At 29.5% G+C, this 26,295-nt stretch overlaps 2 protein-coding genes across 4 annotated transcripts in view; both read left to right on the forward strand.

Annotated features, from left to right (window-relative positions):
* LOC100575061 overlaps window positions 1–1,306 on the forward strand; it is a 5,641-nt gene extending 4,335 nt beyond the window's left edge. The window contains exon 2 of the mRNA XM_003245757.4: window positions 952–1,306. Coding sequence (XP_003245805.1) covers window positions 952–1,180 — 229 coding nt within the window. The 3' untranslated portion in view covers window positions 1,181–1,306. The remainder of the gene's footprint in view (window positions 1–951) is intronic.
* A 9,487-nt stretch (window positions 1,307–10,793) lies between these two features.
* LOC100166469 (LIM homeobox transcription factor 1-beta) lies at window positions 10,794–25,293 on the forward strand. 3 transcript variants are annotated; one of them, XM_016805952.2, is made up of 7 exons: window positions 10,794–11,233; window positions 18,688–18,880; window positions 21,000–21,238; window positions 21,971–22,110; window positions 22,417–22,618; window positions 23,612–23,713; window positions 24,083–25,293. In XM_016805952.2, the coding sequence occupies exons 1-7, from the start codon at window positions 11,167–11,169 to the stop codon at window positions 24,364–24,366; spliced, it is 1,227 nt and encodes a 408-aa protein (XP_016661441.1). In that variant the 5' UTR covers window positions 10,794–11,166; the 3' UTR covers window positions 24,367–25,293. The 3 variants fall into 3 exon arrangements, with proteins under 3 accessions (XP_016661441.1, XP_001946565.2, XP_016661442.1); XM_001946530.5 differs by having other exon boundaries at window positions 18,691–18,880; XM_016805953.2 differs by lacking the exon at window positions 23,612–23,713.
* Window positions 25,294–26,295: the final 1,002 nt, after the last annotated feature.

The raw sequence follows: 26,295 nt of genomic DNA on the forward strand, positions 1-26,295 counted from the left end.
TGAAAAATATTAAAAAACATAGCACAATTTTTTTATAAGCATTTAATATCAAATTTGACAAAATTTATCAAATTTTAATTGAAAAATATTTTGTAGTTAAAAATTTATAAAATGTTCAATTTGTATCTAAGAATTAAAAATTTAAAACAAGATTCCACATAAGTAATTAATTCTGTTACCAACAAATTTAAAAAATACATTTACACAGTTTATTTTTATAGTCATTTTAAGTACAAATTTGGACGAAATTACATATTAAAAACCTAGGATAACTATTTTAGTTATTTTGTTGTGATTGTATAATATTATTCGTGGGTACTTGAAACTTCTAAAGTATACTATTATATATCTATGATTTTACCACGGTTTTTTGTTGATGTATAACGCGTTATAACTTATAAGTACCTAATAGATATTATGATATGTTTAATTTGGAATTTATTATAGGTACCTATTATAGGTCAATTTTTTTTTAATACCATAGATAAGTATATATTATATGTCTAATACATAGACTGATATACCGTCTCCGCTCAGAATCGTTTTTCTTATACAGTGATATTATATCATTGAATTCAAATTTAATACTGTCCATTATACAGTGACCCACTTCTAACCTACTGTACAGCAGAGCGACATCCACTTACCCACCTTTTTTATTTTATAATTTAATATTTTAGTTAAGTAATTAAAATAACAGTTATAATCCTTTATATCTAATATAATGAGTATTCAATGATATTAATGTTGGAAAAAAAATAATCATTTTATAAAAGTTTTTAATAAAAATAAATCTTAAATTATTTGAGTCGACCCATAAAATGTACTGTAAAATAATATTGTACATATAGCGAATAACCCTATAGTTTTGGGTCGTATGCGATATTAAAATTCTTCACATCAGACTAAATGCTTTGAGCTCTTAAATTATAATATACTTTTTTTTTTTAGGGGTCTGTCCGGATTATCTTTTGGTGTAACAAGTTTTGTACTGCTTTGTTATGTAACTGAGTGGCGCACTGTGTTACAGTTTTGCCCTTACTACAACGGGAAGTATAATCAATTGGATATTGAAGATAAATTGAATGAAATCCAAGCGACAGCAGATAATAAAGAACGTAAAGAAAATTCTTTAAGAGATTTTCAGCATGAGAGAGATGTACAATTCGACAGTAAATAATAATAATAATAATCCGAGTAAACAAATGTGAATGAACCATGTACCTATCTTAGTATACATATTTTTCAACAAATATTATTTAAGGAATTTGTGTAATTTAATATTAAATTGCATTAGTAATAAATATATTGCTATTTTTTGTATTTAAAGTATTTTTACAGGTAATAGGTACAATTTTTTTTACATTTACATTTGTTATTTAAATATAATTTCAAAATTAACCATAAATACTTTTGTTTGTTGCTATTAAAAAATGTAATAAATAGATGTTAAGTAAACTCGATGTGATGTAAGTAATTTCTATACTATAATACTATTTATTCCGAATACAAATTCCTCATAATTTTCTCACAGATAATAATTTATTCAAAATACTAATTCACCAATTTCCGATTAGATATTTAAAAACTGGGAAGTAGATATGCTGTATTATAGTAAGTTAATTAGTCTATAGTAGTTGACGGACTCTAGTTTTTTGGATATTTTACATTATTTTTTCTATACGTAATACATGAACTAATTTTTGGCAAAAATATCACATTTATGATACTATACATAATTTTTTATGTAAGTCAATATCGGTGTGACGGTATACCTTAGAAAAGTATCAATATGTTCGTGATATAAATTGTTTAGAATTAGACTGATTTTTTTGAAAATTTTAAATGTAAATCAAGCTGATTTAAAAAAAATCCATTAACATAAATAAATAAAAAAAATTTAAAATATAGTTGTAAATGTCTATTAACAGTATTAACAGATCGAAAGAATAAAAATATTTTGAAAATTATTTATCTTAAGATTCATATCTAGAAAAGCTAATATAAATAATTGTAAAAATGTCAAGTAGTTATAAGTTAATAGAAACCAATATGGTATATGTGATTTTTCATTTTTGAATTTTAGTTATTAAAAAACAAAACCGTTATTGTCTAAAACCAAAATAGTTATTTTTTAGTTTTTCCTGATTATTTTGAGAAGTATTGGAGATTTTTACTCTTGATCCCTCCTTTTATTAAGTACAATTTTCTTTACCAGAAACCACCATTTTATCTGCTACACAAAATGTACCCAGACGTGAAAAAAATTAAAAATGTATCATTGTAAAACCAATATCTAGGCATATCATAGGTATACATCATCTTTTGTTTTACTTGTACTTTTCCTTGACGTGGGCACGTGGATCTATATTTGTTGTATACCTACACCTAATATTGCTTATTACTTTTTGTTTTACTAGTCCAGAATATTATAACCTTTTAGGGTTAAAATTTTCAAAATGTTTTCCTATTTCTATACTCACTTTCTACATTACGCCACTATAATATAGTCATAGATGGGTAGGTACTAGGACTAAACTGTTAATTGTATAATATATTATAATATTTTCAGGTCCTGCATTCCCTGGAACGAGTGTATACTGTATAATCCAAATAAAATTAAATCGAATTATTTATAATATTATTAGAATAATATACAGGGTGTAACAGAAAGATATGACATATTTGTGTATGATTTACGTTACACCCTGTATACTTATAAGTATAGGTAATTAAGATATTTTACATCTAATATACGCGCACATTCTTGTTCACATTTAAATAGATTTTACATGAACTAAGGGTTTGTAGTGATAACATCAACGTTTTTATTCTGCAGCTAACCTATTAGTAGTTATTTGTTATTTGTTTAAACTTAAAGTAAATTTTAAAATGTGTAAGTATTAACTGTAGATGATTCTTAACAGTAATCACTCATTACATATATCTAAAATTATTAACTTTTTAAAATATAATAATTTTACATAAACTTGGTTTTATTAAAAAACAATATTTTTTACTATATTATTATATCGTAATTTTTTAAGCTTTTACTTATGTTTGACAACAAAAATTTCATACATCGAAGCTCTATATTTTTCTAAGAATTTTTATGTATAAAACTGAATGTCGTACGAATAGTTAATTATTTATAGCCTATAGGTAGATAATATACAAAAGTATTACAAGTATACATAAGTAGAGTAAGTAATAGACCAATATTTTACGGGACAAGTACCTCTGTGCAAATTCATATTAAGCAACGATTTCTCATTTAAATACCATGGTTACCTATGTGATTTAATTTTTATAACTTGTACAATTTAATATACGAGTTTGGCTATTATAATGGTTTAGGCTGTGAAATTGCATTTTTCTAGACTGTTTTTAAGATAACTATAATTATTCTGCTTAATGCTTATACCTATATAGTTTGTTAAATTTAATTATTTTTAGAGAATATAGTAATATCATTGTACCTACCTGTCCTATATGTACCTACAATATATTTACCTAATCTAGTCATTTAATAAAAATAAAAAATAAAATATACATTACATTACATATACATATTACATATAATCACTTCTATAACGTCTAATCTTAATTGATAAATGATAAATTAGACCCACTGGCCACTATATATTAGTACCTAGTAGATACCTACCTATATTTTGATGGATAGTATAAGAAGGCAAAAAACTTTTCTAAACCATCAAACATGCTACACGTGGATTCTGATGATTTTTTAACTCAAATACTTTATTCAAACATTAGAATTCGAACACTGATAATGGTATACCCATTTTTTTTTTGAAATTCCTACTATAATTTTTGTGAACGTTTATTGATAAATCTGCAAAACGAAGCTTGAATATATGATAGATTTTGAAATTATTTATCATTACTTTAAGATACATTTATATACCTATACATACCTATACATAATATTATATTATGTATACAAAACAAATCTATAATACTACAGTGAGCAAGTCCTGCAGTATCCAAACTTATCTTAATTTAAAACGACGAATTGAAAATTATTATTTTTAAAAGATATTGCTATGAAGATCACTATTGCAAGAAAGTACAAGTACCTAAACCACAATAATATTTTCAATTTTGTGTTAAACATTTTTAATATTATTTTTTTTTTTTATTGGAAGAAAAACTCACAAACTGTATTTTTATAACAGGTTAATGGGATAATTTATTAACATATAGATACATAAATAAGTGGCTTCCTTGACGATATATAGGATGCAAATAGATTGAGTAGGCTTAGATAATACAGTCTATAGACCATATAATACGAATAGGTATAAAACTGTTAAAGAATACTCAAGAAAATTAGCTTAAATTAGTTTAGTTTTTTAAATATAATGTACAAAATACCAGTGTCTATACTACTATACTACCTACTATAACACATAATTTTAATACCTTCAAAATTAAAAATTAAAAATTCTATACTTATAACTATGATATAGTAATAACAAAACTTAGAAACATGTGATGAGGAAAGCCATCTAGTGATGAAATGAAACCCTTAAGAACAACATTTGTTTATTTAAGTAACTATTTTAGTAGATTACTGACGCCTTTTGAGGCAGCGTACCTAAAGATTGTCAGGAAGAGTGCGTGGTGAATCATGATGATAGTTGAGAAATTATAAAAGGTTAGAATGGTGTTGAAGTAGTAAGTGAAACCTATTGTTTTGGTTTTGGATAGTTATCAACAGTTTCCATTTTTAAGTCTATGTAGAGATTCACGTATCAGGGTGCCTAGGTTATAAGGCTGAGAGTGATGGACTGAAAGTCTTGGATGGTGCGGAATTGGGAGGGTTTGGTACACCCTCATATTTTGAGAGTTAAAAATGAATATAATGTAGATAATAGATTAATCAAGTACCTATTAACACTTGCAGAGAAAGTGATACTGCGATTGTTTAAATTTATTTATTATGTATGAAGGTAATTACTAATTAATATGAATACCTAGTTAAACTTCTTCAATCCTATTGGTCTATATTCTATAATAACGGGGGTCACAATAAAAATGAAAATTGTGGATAATCGTTGGTGAATAATACTAAGTATTAACATCTATTATATTTTAAGTAGGTATAAACTATAAATAAATTAAATTTAAATAATTTCAATAAATCAATAAAAACGAAAACTAACAAAATTCATTTAGACAAAAAATATTCAAGTAGAATTTTTAGAATGTACCTACTTATAGTTTATACTGTTGGTACCCATAATCACATTCACAATGTAGTAGGTAGTTGGAATGTAGATACTATATAATATATTCTATAATTATAATATTATTATAATAAACTTATATAATTTTCAAACTAATTTATGAAACTCAATAAAACAGCTATAGTCAGCGACAAATTATACAATCTACATAGACTATAATTATGTGGCCTATGGCCCTCAGAGCAGTAGCACAACTAGTTAAATTGAGTCCCCAGCGCTATTTCAATGAAAAAACTGGGGATGCTAAATTGCTAACTGTTGAAACCTTATATTTTTTCAGTTAGTCCAGGCCCGTTTTCTTAATTTCTTTTTTTTGTTTTACCTTTTGCTTTTGTAAACTACTGGTTACTACTAAAACTAACTTTAAATTTTGACCTTTTGAACTAGATTAATTTTCCCACCAGAGAATATACTGAAGTTGAAAATCAAAACATTATTTCAACTACTTATATCGTGTACACAGAAACACAAAAAAAAAATTAAAAAACACACATTATCGTAAAATCAATACATTCATGGTTCAGCTCAGAATTGAAAATAAATTTAAAGGGACTTGGAAACTTCTACCTGCATATCAAAAGCTTAAGATAATTATTACTTTTTAAAATTTAAATGTATTAAATGTTGATGTAATAAATTACAATATTACATACTGTATGTCTGTATATTAAACAAAAATGCCTTAATGAGCCACGAGACAGGCACAACTTCGCAATACTGAATAACGATTTGTAAAGGGTTTCATATAGGCAATTTTAAAGACGTATTAGACAAAGGAATTAAATAATAATTTCAATCCTCATCAATATATTCCAAATACGAGTATAGTTTTAAGCAATGGCGTAGCCAGGAATTTTTATTGAAGGGGGATAAGTCTCACAAAAAAATACAAAAAACCAAAATACAATATGCCTTTTATTTACATTTTACACTTTCATTTTTTTATTAATCTCGATAAAATTCTAATGTCAACACGGTCACTGGTGGGGGGGGGGCTAAGGGGGCTACGCCACTGGGTTTTAAGTTATTATTATGTTTCAAGATAGGTACCTAAATATATTCTGCTAGTATAATTTCTTTATATTTAAATAAATAAATATCCGTTGTAATTTAACATATTATGTAGCTTAGCACGGCGCAGTGGCTGCAATCAATCAATCAATCAATGAGAATAAGTAACATCCGCTGCCTCTAGTTCTCGGATGAGTGACCACCTGGATTCGTAGTGACAAAAACCTTAACACATACATATGTTGCTTAACCTACCGTTTCAGCCGTATATACCTGCTGTATAATCCCTACAATAGCTAATGACCAGTTTCTAGGCTCGAGTTCAATAAAAAAAAAAAAATTAACATATTATTTATTATACGAATAAACTAGGTATAGGTACCTATATAATCATTATTTCTCAATAGCCACAATATCTTGGATTTTCGACTTCTCATACCAATTTTATCTCTTTAGTTTTTTCATATACACACTTGCTATAATGTAATATTAAATTAAACTCGTAGATTGCAATAACCTGCTTTTTTATTCGTGGTGTTGATGTGAACTGCATACCTAATATCGTTATTTTTTATACACCTTATACAGTTGTACAGATATGTAATCCCTATGTATATACACTATACAGTACCTATACACAATACACATATTATTATACTATACGTATTTTGTGTAGGCAAATATATAGTTGAAAGTACCATCCTTATATTATATATCATATCCATATAGCAGGGGCGCAATGAAAAATTATCTTTAATAAAGAAAAAATACTGATGTGGAGACATGCTGTATTATATAGTCAAGTGAATGTCTGAGAGACATGGTCGTATATGATATATATGTGTAAGTATACTATTATATAATATTATCTAGCAGTTTATTCCTCTTAATATTATTATATACTATATAGATAAGTATAAAACGAGCGTACATGCACACATATACTTATACTTATAAGTATAAATACAAAAGGTTTATGATATCTATCTAAGTATCTTTGATAGAGGCTTAACTCATAATATACTCATCTTAAATTCAATTTTTGTATATCGACATATTCAGAGAAATATTTTGCTTTCGAATATGAAATTATAATTTACGTTTTATAAAACTGTATCTGGTAAATTGTAATACAAAAAAGTAAAAACTTAAGCAATTATAAGGATAAAAATATAAGTTTTTCATAAAAACGTTGTTTTAAAACGACTTGAAGCAGTTGAAATTATGTAAACGATTGGCCGAACGATTGAGAACACTTAAAATTAACAAAGAACTTACCGTTGATCCAAAAAAACCCCCAAAAAGAACACGATTGAGAACAAATTTCCGTGCAACGTTGCCATATCATTTATTTGGTTATTGAAAGATTCATGCCCATATGCATAAAATAAATATTCTTGAAAAAAGTCATGTAATACAAATATATGAATAAAAAATGTAAAATAGTATATATAGCTTATAAAAAGCAGGTAAGTGGATGTCACTCTGCTGTACAGTAGATTACAAGTGGGTCATTGTATAATGGTTGTATTAGATTTGAATTCAATGATATAATATCATCGTATAAGAAAAACGATTCTGAGCGGAGACGGTTTGTCAGTCTGGATATTTTATATTTTATATTTTGTTATTATTTATTTTATCATGTAAGTTGAATTAATATTAAAATATGATAATTTTTTATTCGTTTCTATGGTGATAAACAAAGTGTTACAAATTAAAATCCCATTTTTAGCGTTTTTTTGTAATTTTCCGGTGGTTTTTCCCGTGGCATTAAATAACTATTAAGAAAATCGAAAAATGACCTCTCTTAAGTACCATCTTGATCCAGTTTGCTAAAAGATAAGGTACTATATATGTTGAAATCGAAACACTCCTTCTGGAATAAATTTTGTATACAGGATATAAAAAAAAAAAAAAAAATAAACACCATTGTAAAAACAGTAGCTCCCTCGCTCCGCTCAGAATCTAAAATATGTAATATATATACAGAAATATAATATAATATAATATTTTTTATTTTATTTTATTTTTATTTTAAACGCCATACAGCTTTTACAAAATATTTCATATTAATGAATATACATTATAACATATGTATATGTAATATACAGAACAATTTTTTAAACATGCTCACTTTCGCATTTATCCCTTTAATAATACTTTTATTCAAATTCTGATTTTAAGTATACCAGAAGTTCATATTTTCAAATTCCTGATAATTTTGTTCTACTCAAGGAATGTTCAGTGAGCTGTGGCGATACAAACTTCAATTTTTCAAATGAAAATCTCCCTTTTATTACTGTAAATTATTTAGCGGGTGATTCTCTTGAAAACGTTAAAGTACCTATCTAAATCAAAATTCTGATATGTAAGTAGTTTTTGAGTTATTAAAATATTCATACTAAGGATAATAATCCTTAAATACGGTTTTACAAGAATATAAACTTTATGTAATATTAGATTATGTAGGTAGTAATCATGAAGTTTTGATAGACCATTTTCAAATCATCTAAGCCCCCAAATCTACTTAATCTATTGGCTATTGCCATAGGGCATAGGCATATTATTCTTAGTATACCTTGACTCTAACTAACGTTCGTAGCTATTTTCAATATTGTATCTGCTTGAGTTTCAATTATAATTTTAACAACATTTATAACATGATGTATTGCTGGATCAATAAATTATAGTGCACAAATGTATTATCCTTCGATTAAATTTGGCAACGTTGGAAAAAAAATAAAATATCGAGCGTTCTCAATCGTGTTACCAAAAATGCTGTTCTCAATCGTACCGTTCTCAATTGTATTTTACTGAAAATAAACCATTTGAATTTTGCAAGATATGTTTACATAAATAGTCAATATCAATATAGGTTGGTACCTAAATTAGATATAGGCAGCATATACCTTTATAATACTTAATCTGAGTTAATTACAGATTTCCAGTATTGTTTTAATATTAATCGAATAGGTTATAATTATAGGTAAAATTATTATATTTTATTACCTATAAGCTGCCTATAAATAAGAATCCAATTTTATGCTATTGTCATTTGTAAAACAATAGTGACCTAACTGTGAAGAAAAAAAGCAAAGTATAGGTGTACCTTGGCAATCAATTAATTATGATTATAATAACTAAAATAATTATACTAATTTTATTATGTTAAAATTAAAATAATAACCTATATGATGTTTAGCCAAAAATTTTTTTTATCAAAAAAATGAATAAATTTATAGTAATGAGTATCATTAGATTACCGATTTAAGTGTATGAAAAATATGAAATTGCATTGGAAAATAAGTCAAATAAAAAAAATTTGGAACTTATAAATTAAATGTATACCAATTAAAAGTAGGTAGGTATCTGTTAATGAATTTATTAAACTTTAGAGCTAGGACCGTAGTTAATAAACTATATATAGCAAACCAAAATTGATAATAATTATTGGACTATCAACATTTTCAGGAAAAAAGCTTTACAAGAATCCATTCCAAAATACAGTTGTTGCTATTAGAAAAAATTAAGTCAATTTTGTTGTTGATACAACTGCGTGCTTAAAAATTTTGAAATCACGATAAAAATATTGCCAGTGCAAAATACTCGTCTTTTTCGTTTTTTATGAAATTCCTTATTATCGATCCATATATATAATCATTAAAAAACCACGCGTATACAACGACATACGATACAAAGTCAAAGTGCGTTAGTATATATATTATTATACAGTGGAAATTTTACGTGGTATACCTACGAAGTTTACAGCACCCGCGTATTTATTAATATAATATATACCACAAATAAAATACCGCGGTATACCGTATATATATGCAAATTGCACAACCACGAGTCATCGCCGCCGCGTCGGGCACACAAGTGACATATTATTATATTATGGAAACGATGATATAGGTTAACATGCGGCACTGCATGTTATGTTTTATTATTACAATATATTACCTATACAACACGTAATGAAGTGGAGCGAGCGTAGGTATACAATATATATATATATGCAGACATGCGGCAGCGTATATTATGATGTCTGCATATTATGCGGTCGCAGGGCGGACGGGCGACGCGTCTTCGGCGGTAGATATACTCGTGTATATATACATCATGTATACATCATGCGTTATATCCGCCGACTTTACGCGACTTAAACGTCGATAAAACGGGTGGCCGCGGCGGGCGAGTGGCGACATCGACGATAGCGTTTTCGCATGTATAGATGAGGTGCCTCTATATTATTATCCGTGTCCCCGTCCGCGAGACGACGATGCCGCCGCAGGAAATGAAAACGGCTACGGCTTGACGTGGTGCCGGTGCGGGTGTTGTGCGTCGGTTGGCGAGGGGTGGCGAGATAGCGAGTAGTAGCGCACCCCCTCCCATTGGACGGCCAGCCGATCGATGGGCCGTCCCGGGTGCCAACGGACGCGTCCGGTGGGCGGCACCGGTGCTCGGGGCGACAACGCCATCGACGCCGCCGCCGTGGCCGTCCCACGCGACTTGTGCAGTCGTGGTGTTGTAGCGGTGCAGCGACGGCGTCTACGGTGACGATTGACGAACACGGATACCCGTAGTTTTGTGCAATAATAATAATAATAACAATATTGTCGTTTCGTACTGCAAGTCATACCGTCGTGGTGCAAGACGGACGCCCTCGCAAACCGAACGTCGCACGTCGTACAGATATTTGTTGTATATGATAAATATAATATATATGAGCGTATGACGACGTACGTGTACCGTCGTATAGATATATAGGTGCTGTGCAATAACGTAACGACGAGCCACCGCCAAAAACGTTCTTGTAAAAATACACACACTGCACCGGCTGTCCGTTTCGACTGCGGCACGAACCCGGCCCGATCAAATGATGCTGGACATACTGCACCGGCACGTCGTCAGGGACATGGACGGGTTTCCCAGAATCTCCAACTGTGAGTATTTACATAGTACTATCATATATTATAATTTTACAACAAGTGACAATAATTGTTATGACCGTCTCGCGATAGTGTTAATATTTTATATTTATGTAATATAATATTTAGGTACCTTAAAGGCAAGTGGCATAGTGGATGAATATTATATAACCCATATAAATGAGTGTATGGCCGGCGAGGGAGTGGAGTAGACGTGTCTTTTCGTGTTCTTGTCACAGTCAAGATTATAACTCAATTACTATCTATTTTGTCATGCCAAGTTAAATATATTATATACCTTCTATAAACTAATATAAACAATATTAAAACCAAGTGCAAACGAGTATACAATATGTGATACTTGCTGCTAATTAATTAAAATATAAACAATTTTAGTTTTTATTTACATTCAAGTCAGCCTACAGTAACTGTGGCCACAGGTACCCATATACGTGTAATTTTAGTAGGTTTGTGTAACATATGTAACCTATACAACATAATATTATTATCTTTAAAATTATCTGTATCTATAATATATGCAGTAAAAATAGTGCCATTAATGCTATTAAGTGATACTATTTTTCCACTGGTAATAGCGGTATAGATAACGCAGATGGTAATCATTGTATTCATATTGTACGATATTAAAAGGAACCTACACTCGCATGTGTTGTCGTCTTACACAACACACCCATAACGTGGAAAATCTATAGGTACTTACCGGATTCTCTCTACGGTTTATTTAAAGTTAATATTAGAACAATCTTACATATTATTCAATTTATAGAAGTAATACATAAACTGTACCTAGATAGTTTTTTTCCATATTTTTATTTTAACTCGTTTTAAAATAAATATATATGAAAAAAATATTCTTCCACTATAGGACAAAGTTTATACCTATTCTTTTTTACAAATTCGATAATTTACATTTGATCTAATATTAACTATTATAAATAAACTTTATTGTATAGTAAGAATTCGGTATGTAGATTAGCAGATGTTGTGCACTTATGCATGTGCAGGACAGAGATGTCACGTCATGCAAATGTAGAGTCCTCTTATTATACACTATATGTATAAGTGATTATTGTTATTTGTTACACTTCATGATTGATATTTGATACGCTATATTTGATGTAAATGGTCTATACAGAGTTAATTTTTTTAATAGTTCCATATTTAGTTTAATATTTATACTGCAGGTATAATATCTACTTCAAGTTTAATGTTTTAGTTCAGGTTTTAAAAATAACCTAGGAAAAATGTTAACAGGCTTTTTTACAAATACAAAATGTTCGTGTGAAAATCAGTGGAACTACAGGCACGGAATTGGTTATTTTCTCAACCGTATTCGCCGATTAGATATTTATAAAATTAAAAGTATACAAAATAGAATACATATAAAATTAATATAACATCTACAAAAACTGTTAACAAAAAATTACAGAATGATGTTTTTTTAATATGGACAATAACAAATATTGAATTGTACGTAGTATATTTTCTCTAATGGGCGAGTATATTATGAAACGCGTACCTATATCAGTCCACCTTTAACTGTTAGACAGGGGAAATAACACTTTTTTCCACGCACCCCCCCCCCCCCCCCCCAATAACGCCACTTTTGTTTCCTGTGACCTCCGTACATGTAGGTGTGCCAGAGTATTTGTTCATTGTACAATAATGTACAATATTCAATAGAAACGATTAAACCACTCTTTTTTGGTGAATACTTATAATATGCACTAATGCACTATAATATACATTGATAAACTAAGTACCTATTTAGCATAGGTACCTAATTTCAATGGCCACTAACCCAAATGGAATTGTATGTACATCAGTGGACCATGTACCTAAATAGTTTCGTAGGGCGTGGGAGACTTTGTTACTTTTAATAATGCTAGCGGCCAAAAAATTCAACCAAATTCCTGAATATCGCATACATTATGTGTTTGGTTTTGGTCCTATATAATGTGGCTTCATATCCGCATGCGTTGACTCAGTTTTACTAATGTATAACATATTTTTACGTTCACAATAAAATCCACTTTACACTATTTTATTTTTTAACCTGTAATCAAATTTAAAGGTAATAATAATATTACCGAGGGTCACCATGTATGTATTTCTGATATTTTAATATTGAAGCAAGTTAAAAGTATTTTAATATGACGTGTAGTATTGTGTACCTATAACCTATGTGTAACTTTGAAATGCTTATGGCTTACTTCAAAATGGATTTTTCTGAACGTAAAATTTGATAAGTATATATAAGACGGATACAACACATGCTATTATAGGTACCTGAATACGATGCTCTTAGGTTAATGGCAAATGGGTAAGGTATCTGAATCCGTAACACAAAATACATGTAGGTATATTATATCATAATTTAAATTAATGTGACGAGCGCAACGAGAGAACTATAAGTATTTACTATTTAGTATATATGCCTACAAGTTACAACTATAGGTACCTATACTAAACTCACAATACAAAAATGTTTGATTATGGGCGTCAGACGAGCCAGTGCGTTTTTGATAGAAAAACTCTTGTGCCCTATAGAATAGTCTCATTACAATATTATTTATTTAAAAGAAGAGAACATCTTGCAGGTCAGATCAAAGTTCGATTTTTAAAATTATAATTATAGAAACTAAAATATGTTTTTTAATAATGCACAGTATTTGTTATTTTTCAAACATTTTTTTCTAGCTTCACTTAAAGTAAAATAAAAATCGGGTTTTGATCCAACCTGAAAAAGTTCTTATCTCTCAAATAACCTCCCCCTGGCAGTAGATTAGTGGAAAAATATTATAATTAAAGTAGCAACTAAAATATAAAATATAATTTTAAATTTTTTTAGAATTGCGGAAAATTGGAAAAGCCGGCACCGACCCCTTTAACAAAATCTCTTAGATTTTAGAAGTCGATAATTAATTGAAATTGTGTATGTATACGGCTACACATAATATTATATGTGATCTATAATTTGATCTTATATCGAATTACACACCAATAATATTCATCCGTATACAAACATTATAGTTTACATATATATATATATATATATATATGTATGTATATATGCGCAACAAGTACTTAAGTGCTTTACTAATACTCAAATACCGTGTATAGACGTATAATAATATAACTATGTATAAAACAAAAGGATCAACCGAGTGTTTTAGTCCCTGTATAGGATACGGATATTATACAATACAAACATAGGTTCATTATAATATATACAATGCATCGTGTTTATGAAGTAATTTGAATAACTTAATATATAATTAATTTCATATTTAGTTAATAGTTTTAACATTATTCTGATTTATTAATAAACCATAAATGTATCTATAGTCTATAGATTTATATATTCATAGCAGTTAAAATTTAATATGCAATAAACTGTATAATGTATATAATTTACTTAAATAATATTATCACTGATTATGAATTAATACTACATATAAAGTATATTAACTATCAATGATAATATACTTTGTTAAGCCGTATTATTTATATATATTATTGTTTTGTTTTGTACTTGGATCAAACATTGTATAAAATATTAAAATGGTTCTATATTAATAAGCTTAGATGAGGTTAAGAAATAGGTAGTAGGTACCCAAGTTTTGTTTAGCTTTGTCTTGGCGTCTTGGGTGGATAATACACCCACGGCCGAATGACGACACTCCTATAAACCTTTATTAAAATACAAAAATAAATAAAAAATATATTTATATATTAATATACATATTTATATTATTTATTAATTGTATTAATATAAAAATTAAAAAAGCGCACGTGTTTCATAATGCATATTGTAGCTTATATATAAAATAGAATTAGGTACCTATTCCATTAAGTTATATTAATCGTATATTCACTTTATTTTAATCAGTAACATAGGCCATAGCCAAACAACATTACAATAAACTATACATAACCAGTAACCACCTCTGCGAACATTCTAATCCGCTCATCTCGAATACCTCTTCACATTCACTTCTGGAAACCCCCGCGAGTATGCAATATCCTAGAGATTTTCTTTATTCAACTAACTAATGTAATATCATCTACTCAAATAACTTAATATTACTACCTCGTACCTTTTTATAATTATCTCTATTATTAGTGTTATATTCTTATTGTTTTCTCTTCTTTATTTTTGTAAATTTAAACAAATTACGTTGAAGTGCGATATTATACTATTCACCCACTCTCCAATATGATGTTTACATACCTACCACAAATCTATTAATTGTATATATTTTATGAAACTGCAGATTGTTGATTTATCAAAAATATACTAACTATTTAATTTATTTTTATAACTTGTTAGTTATATGACTTATTACGTTAATAATGTTGAGAAATTAAATTATTTAAAATGAAATATTATCTTTGAGTAGGTAGTAAATAAAATATAAAATCCCAATCCTCTTATATTCTGATTTCTGAGCGAAGCTTTTATTGTACCTATATTGGCCTAAAAACTTTTTTTTTGTGTTCGTCATCACTTCTTAGGCCAATAAAAATGCTTCAATCTTCAACTTTGATATATTTTCAAGTTGCTAATACTGTAATACAAAAAAAATCTATAATTCAATGATTGTAAAATTCTGGTAGGTAACTGAGAATATTAGCAAACATTAACAAACAAATTGTGCAGTTAGGTACCTGTACATTATATTTTATAGGTACTTAACCGGAAACTTACAGAATACTCAATACCTACCTAATAATAAACTGCCACAATACGATTACAATAACTATAGGTACGGAAACGAACGCCAAAATGTGATAAAAATAAAACATTCTGTAAATAGGGGTCTGATAAAATATTATTTGACTAGTAATGAAAGGTTTAGGTACATCGTACATACAAAATAATAAATCATCAACATTTACACTTTTTCACAATTTTTTGTTTATAGCTACAAATTTATAAGTAGGTATAATAGTACAACATCATAATACAATAATAGACAATCCGTCAAGCACTAGGTATTGCATACTACCTACACTCGGATAAATTGGGGGAAATGTTTAATAAATTATTAAACATTCCCCAATTAATATATTGATATATTTATATATATATAGGACATACCTAGGTATTATAATATAAAGGCACTTTACACACAGCTTAAAGTAGAAAAAATAATATAAGAAGGGGGATGTGATATCAATAATATAGTATTATGAGTTATGACCGTTGTACCTATACTTATCAAGTTGACTGCCTTGAGTATCATGTGATAGTGTGATAAACTCAAAACTGTCCACTATTGTCCTTAATATTTTACCTTTATTTGTCAATTTTGTCTTGAGTATCATATGTATCATTTCTTGGAACATTTCTTTTGGCGTATTTATATTTTATAATCCACTAAAATTATGTTATATTATTATATTATATTGGTTATAGGTACGTACGGGCTCGACACTCGACAGTAATCGATTATATTTACCAGCTATTATAGATGATATATTTATCTCTATAGATACCTCAGCAGTTTCGGATTGGCACACCTAAGGCCCACGGATCAGTTTTTAAGGGGCCCTATAATGAAATACAAAGGCTCTAAAAAATGTTCATGAAATTTTGTTGAATCTATATATTTTATTAAAACACTTTCATAAATAAACTTTAAAATTTACATATATGGATTATAGTAAAAAATATATATTATAATCATTAAGCAACTGTAATATAGTTTAGTAAATATATACATAAAAATCATGAGTATTAAAGTAACTTAAAAACTAATTATTTTGATACCGTAAAAAATAATAATAATAAAACACAATTCTTATATGAGTAATTATTTTGTTTAATTCATTAGATTTGCCTAAATCAATTTTTGAGTAAATATCAATAACTATTTATATTATGGCGTGTTAAGATGATTCTGGTGTAATGTTGAGTGAAGTGCCGAAGTTTTATTTTTATAAATTTATAAGCTTCCACCCTTTCACAAGTTGTTTGTGTTGATGGCAACCACAATGCAAACTTATAAATGACAAATAAATTTTACTGGCATAATAATTTTTGTACAATTAAAATTTCACGGTGAACACATTTGTTGAATTTTGTTACAATTATTATTTACTGATTTTGGTATTTCATCATCAACTTCATCCCTTACAAATAACTTTCTGAATCACAGCCTGTAGAATATTTAGGTATTTGCGGTATAAAGTTTTCATAATGACTGGAAATATAAAATTCTAGTTGTGATTACTTGGTGATTCAATCCAGACAAACAAAGAAGAAGAAAAAAAAATTATATTTCTATTAAAGAATTTCAACATTGAAGACCAAATCCATTAGCTATAAGAATAATATTATTTAGGTAAACTTTCAAAAGTAAATGTCTAATCTTCATCGTTATTATGTATTTATATTCATAATATAGGTATACACGTATAGTATTGTACATTATACGTATTTTTGTGGGTGAATCCAACAGCGGGACCACTGCAGGGTTGACCAAGCAGGGCCCTCGTGGCCTCGTTCGATCCCATTGTTTTTAAGACGGGAGATAAGACACAACCTAATCTGCAGTAGCGCAATCAATAGAAAAAAACTTCCTCCAACTTGTTACTTGACACTCGCACAATTAGGTATGTCCCTGATAACAGGCAAGCATCTTATTATTGATTTAATTTCTAAGACCTTGCAAATTTTTTTTACTCCTATTTTCTTTAAAATTCTCAGGACAGCCCTGGGCCCTATAAAGAAAATTTGTGTCTGAAAATTAAATACCGTTAAATATTTCAATAAATACATTATACAGTATAGGATCCCTATAGTCCCTTTTAGAGAACAGGAACACGCTAAAGAAATAAAAAATGTACGAGACCCTAAACAAAAAGAAATGGAAAGACCCCGGCCAAACTGGAAAAAAACGCTCGCTAACAATCACATTACATTACAATTGCATTTTTATCTCAATACAAATAGCCTTCTTACATAATTTTATACTTACTAGTTACTATCATAGGCATAAAATCCATTTTTTTAAAGGCTAACAATGACTAAATAACTAATACACATGTAAAAGGAAACCTAAATATATTACCTATTATAGTTACTATATGAAGGCCCAAAACTAGCCCATACCCGGCCCCCACAGCGGCCCACTAATGACCAGGGGGGGCAAATTCCAACCCTGCCCCTTCCCAAATAACGCCGCTGACTTAAGAGTTAAGAGTAGAATAATAAGATCGTCGGCCATACAATGATACACAGTAATCAGTAGGTAGGTACACATTTATTATTTTAAAAGTTGACAATTTATTTTCTCCTACTATCGCCTACCGAATTTTGGGAGTTTCTACCCCCACATTCTTTTAATAGGTAATAATTAGTACCTATAATACGTAGGTCATACAGTCTACAGATCATTGCAAATAATAATAATTGAGTGGTAATAAATTGTTGTTGCCAGCAGACGGCGATTGTGGCGATGGCCCGGCGAGTTGCGAGGGTTGCGGTACGAAGATCGTGGACAGGTTCTTAATGCGAGTGGGTACAAGCAGCTGGCACGAGCAGTGCGTCACATGTTCAGCATGCGGCGTCCCGCTGGCCAAGTCGTGCTACTACCGGCACAATGGATTGTACTGCAAAAACGATTATGACAGGTAACTTGGAACCATCGGTCGTGATAACATGTCATATTATGCTATATACTATTATACAATGATAACAATATAGGTACATCGCCTGCCGCGGCATGTTGGTAGTAACTAGTATGTAGGTATACAGTATACCGTATACTTATTTTTAATATATTTAGTTGGTATATTATAGGCATAATATTATTACCTATTATTATGTTTTAACTTAACAACGAATAGATTCCGACTTGTAATGCATACACAACCACACATGTGCGTGTATCAGTGGTGTAACCAGGAATATTTAAATGGGGGGAGGTCTACATTAAATAACATGTAAAAAGTGGTTTGCACCTTAAGAATTTTATATTTAGTCAATAAATGGGGGGGGGGGGCCCAGACCAATCTGCGTATAATTGTTTATTGTTGACTTCAATATTAAGAGGACGCTACCCATACATTAATTGTTGTCTCCGTCTTACACAGTTACACACGCACGACATAGCATATTGTCGTTCACTAGTTTCAATAGTGTGCTGTTAGTTTTCATACTATAGAGTGAACTGATCTATTAAAAAACTTTTAGGTGAAGAACATTATCAGTGCTTAAGCGTTGCCGTCGTTGTTGCCGATTTTGAAAAATTTTCATTTTCAAATAAGATATGGGTATGTGAAATATCAAAAATTAAAAACGCTTATATCTCGTTTGAAAATTAAAATAATGAATAAAAGCCAACGCTTAAGCATATAGGGGAACACGGGGTAAAACCGATACTGGGGCAAAACCGATATTGCTCATTTCGCATTATTCTATGGATGAAAATTATAAGTTTTAAATTTATTTCATTCCTTATCATGAAACATGTTATTATCACTGTTAACATCAACTGCAACGTTTTTGTTTGAATTGTTATTCGATTACGAACATTTTAAAGTTAATTATTATTATAATTTAATATTTTTAATTTAAAATTAAACAATGATAGAACTGTAGGTACTACAATTACCATATTTGTCTAGTATGAATCTAAAACTTGTAAAGACTGTTTTGCAATCACTAACTTCTTTTATCTAATAATATTGTGTAAGTTATCAACAATTTCATAAAAACTATACTTCGGGACAAAACCGATCAGTTTTTATAATGCTTGATAATTGCTAATTATTTATTATAAATTAGGATTAGGTACTCCGACCTAATAATCAATTATTTTATTTTATTAAGAACAACTTGACGTGTTGTTAAAATTTGTTTTTATTTAATATTAATTAAATTATAAATGTCTTATAATACATAGGTAATTTATGAAACCTTTACTACTATATAGTTACAATACTTAAATACAATGGTTATTTGTATTTGGTTTAGCAAGTTCCTTTGAATAAAAGGTTAATATTATATTTTTCTCCATCATTATTTTAGTATCTGTTTACCATGCATCGGTATTGCCCATTACAAATCGATTTTGCCCCAGTATCGGGGCAAAACCGATAAAATGTTAAAAATAGTTAATGGCTTGTTAAAAAATAAATATGAATGATATTCCACTGTGTTGTAATTCAATATTGTAAACAAGAAGTTACTTAATACAACTGTGCAAACAGATAACGTTTATTTTAAGATCCTGAATTATTATGAAAATATTCATTTTTCCAGTCGATTTTGTCCCGTGTTCCCCTAGATAATGTTATTATCTAAAAAAATTATAATAGGTCAAATCACACTTATATCAAAACTAACAGCACACTATTGAAACTAGCGAATGAGACAACAAATGCATGGGCAGCATCCTCTTAAAGCAAATTGCGACTATTATATCAAGTATACATTTTTGGACAGATAATAAGATAATGATCTGTGCATTGGCGTGTCCAGAAAATTCTAATGGTAAGGGGGGGAGGGATTTATAAGTAATAAATAATAATACATTTGAATTAATTGTGAGTGTAGTACAAAGACACAAATAAGGGGATTTATGGATCAATGGGAGGGAGGTCAACCCCTAACCTCTCCCTCCTCTGGGAACGCCACTGGATCTGTGTACCTACACTTTTTTTACGATGGATCATTATTAATGTACAGATGTCAGGCACTTCGTAAAGACTTTATGCGTGTGAGTAACGTGTTTATCGTCTGTTTCAGACTATTTGGCGTCAAATGCGGTCGGTGTGGCGAGCCTTTGGGAGCCAGAGAACTCGTAATGCGCGCTGGGCCCAGTCACGTTTATCACGTGGGATGTTTCGCGTGTGTGGCTTGCATGCAACCGTTACAGAAAGGCCAGCAGTATGTGGTCAAAGCTGGTGGCGGACAACTATTTTGCCGTACAGACTTCGAAAAGGAAATATTTCTCATGCAACAGACCGTTGGAAGTCCGCAACCAGGTACCTATAATAATATAACTGGGGCCTGGTATGGCCGTTGGTTGGCCTCAGTCACTAACGTGTTCTGTGTAACTTGTGGATGTGTGACCTCCCAAGTTTTTAGTGACGAATCCTCGCTCTACATACACGTGTTCCTCAACCAACTGTAAACCCCCCCCCCCCCCACAAAATGTTAATACTTAATATCCATAGTTGTCGATGCTTAAAATCAATAAAAATCAATAATAATAATATAATTATATAATAGCTATAATACATGTAAACCGATAAACTATTTTGTACATAGCGTCATAGCGAGTATCGACATATATTTGTCCTTGTCATACATAGACAGGTGATATACTTAATACCCATTACCAGTCCACCGCCCGCGTACCTACTATATATTATATTATACTATTAATTATTATAACATTCTCATACTTAACATCCAATATATGTAATTTAAATAATAACATTTTTATTTTGAGCTAAGGGTAGCCGAAAATTACTATTAACATATTATTATAGTTTATAACAATAGGTACATTTTTATTTGTTGCTCTTCGTTATACTTTTTTAAATATATCAATAAAAAAAGTCATTGATGGGGACAAACAGTGGTGAGTCCAGGGGGGTTTGGAGGTTATATTAGTGCATTACATATTTAACTATACATTTGTACAAAGTAGATAATAATGTATAAAATATTTCGCTGTTTATAATCGAAAGTCCATCGTTGTTTTTGTTCAGACGATAGTCTAACTTTAGACGAGAACTGTAGACCTCGAGACGGCCGCCGTGGACCGAAAAGACCCAGAACCATATTAACTTCAGTACAACGACGGCAGTTCAAAGCTTCATTCGAAGTCAGTCCAAAACCTTGTAGAAAGGTAAGTTTCTGTCGTTATAACTTTGAGTACAGTATCGAGATAATTATAAAGACGCATGTTATGATAATATACGATATATTATAATATTATGCATGTTTTACAAGTCACAACTTATAGTTTTTGATTACCTATTTCATTACTGGATGGTAACAGTCTTAAATTCAGTTTTAATCAAACTGTTATAATATATGTTTGCTTATTCTGCTTAATACTGTATAAATATTATAGGTACATGAATTGAAAAAAAATATTCATTTATAATATACGTAACAGCGATATTATATATTTTATGTAATTTATGTTCAGGTACGAGAAGCGCTGGCTAAAGACACGGGATTAAGTGTGCGAGTAGTGCAAGTATGGTTTCAAAATCAGAGAGCAAAAATGAAGAAAATCCAGAGAAAGAGTAAACAGGACGATAAAAATACGAACAATAATAACGCGAACAATACGGATAAAAATGAAACTGAGCACGCAACGAATACCACATCTAGCGTATGTTCTGGAGGTAGTACACATCATATCACATTATATATTTGTATAGCATAATATTGGACATTGATATTGAATCATATTTTAATCAATTACTGACGTGATGAAAAATTAATATGAAATTTTGGTTTTACAAATTTAAGTTTTAAACGGGCCAGGCCCAATCACATAATATATACCTATTTGATAATAATAAGTAATAACAATCGTTCGTGATTATATAGGTATGTAAAATATTTCCCGACACTTTTGTAAGTTATATACGAATACTAATGGTTAGGTAGGTACATACACAGCAAAATATATGATTTATTTAAAAGAAGAATTTGAAAGCCTTCAACTCACAACTTAGTACCTACTTACTACTTACTAGTGTAGTTATTGTTACGATAGGTAGTCAAATGTGAAATGATTATTATATAAGATGCAAGCTCATTGCTAAAAATGCACCTATTGACTTATTGCTTAATTTACGGATCAAATTATTATCATATTATATTTATTGATAATTATAATTCATAGGTAGGTAGGTACCTAAGTGTTTAATATTTAAAATTACGTTCACTTTATTTTGTAGTGTTATCCACGATAAGTAATTTACGAATGTTGATATTGTAGGTACTAGGTACCTATATTATTGTTAATCATCGGCATATTATGATGTTTAAGAATTACAACATACCTATTATATTATATAAATGTATAATAAATAGAGTCATATAATTTATACTTTATAAATTATGATTCTAAATATTTTATAATATTACTACCCGAAATCATCAATATAGTGCAATATACTGGTAGGTAGTATAGGTACGCACTAATAATTAATATCACAGCTAGGTAGACATATATAGGTACAAGTGTACAACCATCAAGTAGATTGTAATACAACTACCAATATAACATATTAACACATATAGGTACCTACTAAATCCCATGGTAAACAAGTAAAAACTGTATTATTAGGTAAACTTAAGTCTAAACGTGCGTCTGTTTTTGTCTGTAGATCATTATTTGAGCTTGAGTACGCTGAGCATGCACGACAGCAGTGACTCGAACTATCAGAACAGCCAGCCGCTGAACCCCAACATACCGTACTCGCCGGAAGGTAAATAATCGCGTGATAATAATATTTAGAACAATGTGAACCATTTAATCGTAAAAGGCCACGTTATAATATTCCGCATTGAAAATTAAACTGCAATAGAGCTGGTTACAAAATGTATTAAAACATGTTGATCTGAATTTTGAATTAACATTCAGTATATTATACATTATTAAATCTTAATCTAATTGTACACTGCGTAAAAAAGAATGTTATTCTTATTAGGTACTTTTCAGACTTATCTGTAGGTACCCTTTTATTACAAAAAAAATAATAATAATGACCAATCCGATTGTGTGTGTTTATATTATAATATAATAACACACAATAGTATCATAATATCTAACACAATATTATTGTCGGATGCTGCAGGTACGTACACCGGCGACCATTCGGTGGACAGTTTCTGCAGTTCGGACGTGTCCCTGGACGGCAGCACCACGGCGGCGGACGAGATCGGCTCCGATACCATGTCACTAGACCTATCCGTCCACCACGGGACCCATAACCAAAACGTGCACCACCAAAATCACCACCATCATCACCATCACCATCACGTCGGTGGTGCCGCGTCCGTGGTGCCGGGCCAGCAGATCAACCCGATCGACAAACTGTATCTGATGCAAAACTCCTACTTCAACAGCAACGACCATTAAACAATATTATAATAATAAATAATATACACACAACACACCCACTCGTATTATACGGTATAATTTATACCTAGTATAAATAAATAAATTATACATAATTATTATTGTTGTATTTTATAATTATCTCATATATCATACAAAGGTGGTTGCTGAATTATTGGACCTGATCGATAGGTTAGGGTCCTCCCCTGGTCCTTTTAGCACCCGCCATCATTTTCGGATATTCATATTACATAAAATATATAATATATGCTTATTACCTGATGGCTGATATATACTAGTATCTTCCAATTCACGATACCCATATTATAATAAATTATTCTTCTATAATGTTTACCTACCTATAACTTATAAGTTGTAATATTATCATGTATTGGTACCTACCTGGTTACCTATATATTGTTCTGTCTATTATACTGTTCTATTGCAGGGTGTTACACTGTTACAGAAAGAACTTACAAATATAATTGATAAAGTAACTACCTATTTAATACATTTCCTTCTAATCTGTATTTAAAATAATATATATACATATAGGTATATTATAATCATTATGATTAATAATAATTGTATTTACTAACGTTTTTTTTCTAAATTTTGTTAAGAACAAAAGTTATAGTGACTATAGTTCATTAGTTGCAACTTACATTCTGTCAGTTATTCCTGTTGCACCTTGCAATAATATTATTATCATATACCATCTATTGTAGTTTGTAAACATTGTTATATTGTAATATTATATTGTCTTATTTGAGTTCATTACGAAAGACTGTCATATGCAATTTTAAAAGAGCTCTTTATCATTGTTTACTATGCCTGCAGAGTTGAGATATTATTGCTTAAGGTCTAAGAAATTATAAGTGTGTTTTAATTTCTATATATATGATTATTATTGAATATATGCCTAGATATAATATGTAATCTGTATATATATATGTATGTATAATGTATATTATATAGTTATATACTTTCATACTGTTATCAATGTTATTTGTATTTTATCGCATTATTTAATTTGAAATTTAGATGAATAGGTACCACTTAAATTATAGTAATGTAGTTTTACAGTAGATAACCAAAAAAATGTCCTTAAATTAATATTTGTGTTAGGTAACTTTTTATACCTATACATATAATATATGTACACACACAAGCTATACTAATCAATAATAATGTGGTATTTATTGTGGTTGTAATGAATAATATTCATTTGAAATTATTGTAAAAAATTTTTTGTTTACTACTATTTATATATAATATGTAATCTCGTAAACTTATTTAATGCACTTAAATCGACACATCAGACAAAAGTTTAGGTAGTTAATTAATATGTGAAAATACAGTGTAAACGATTAATGAAATCGTAAATAAAAAAATGCTAATTGGAGTATAATATTATGTACACATTTTTGTCGTTTGTGCTATGTTATGATAATATTAAAAGATATCAATACGTTTTGACAGGAAATTTAATTAAGTAACATATTATTAATTATTATGGCAATACAATTTCACTAAACCCTCAGGCCTGAACAACAAATTATAAAATAGATATCTGATGGCAAATATGAGCTTACAAAACTCATATGAATTCCTAGATTATACCTATTGTATGGGATATTGTAAAACTGCAGTAATTTCTTGTAGACATTTAGAACATTTAAAAAAAACAACAACTGCGAGCCATCTTTAGAATTAAGATTAATTTTAAATCTTTGACAGAGTATCAAATTATACAAAATTGAGTTTCAAAAATTATGGAGATTGGATATTAAAAAATTATAAACATAATTGACAACAACGATTAATAAAGTTGAATAATAAGCAAAACATGAAAGCCATAATCGTGCATAAATTCATATACAGTATTCAGGTCAATGTGTATAGAGAAATACCTACTTACAAATGGGATTGATCATTGGCACCAATCCT

The sequence above is a fragment of the Acyrthosiphon pisum genome, chromosome A1 (genome assembly GCF_005508785.2).
Source record: "Acyrthosiphon pisum isolate AL4f chromosome A1, pea_aphid_22Mar2018_4r6ur, whole genome shotgun sequence".
NCBI classification, from domain to species: domain Eukaryota; kingdom Metazoa; phylum Arthropoda; class Insecta; order Hemiptera; family Aphididae; genus Acyrthosiphon; species Acyrthosiphon pisum.

What these genes read in the sequence shown, in the direction of transcription:
- LOC100166469 (XM_016805952.2), top strand. Translation starts at nt 11,167, where the DNA reads ATGATGCTGGACATACTGCACCGGCACGTCGTCAGGGACATGGACGGG. An exon ending in GTTTCCCAGAATCTCCAACT is followed by an intron (nt 11,234 to 18,687) that starts GTGAGTATTTAC and finishes TGTTGTTGCCAG; the next exon opens with CAGACGGCGATTGTGGCGAT. An exon ending in CATACCGTACTCGCCGGAAG is followed by an intron (nt 23,714 to 24,082) that starts GTAAATAATCGC and finishes CGGATGCTGCAG; the next exon opens with GTACGTACACCGGCGACCAT.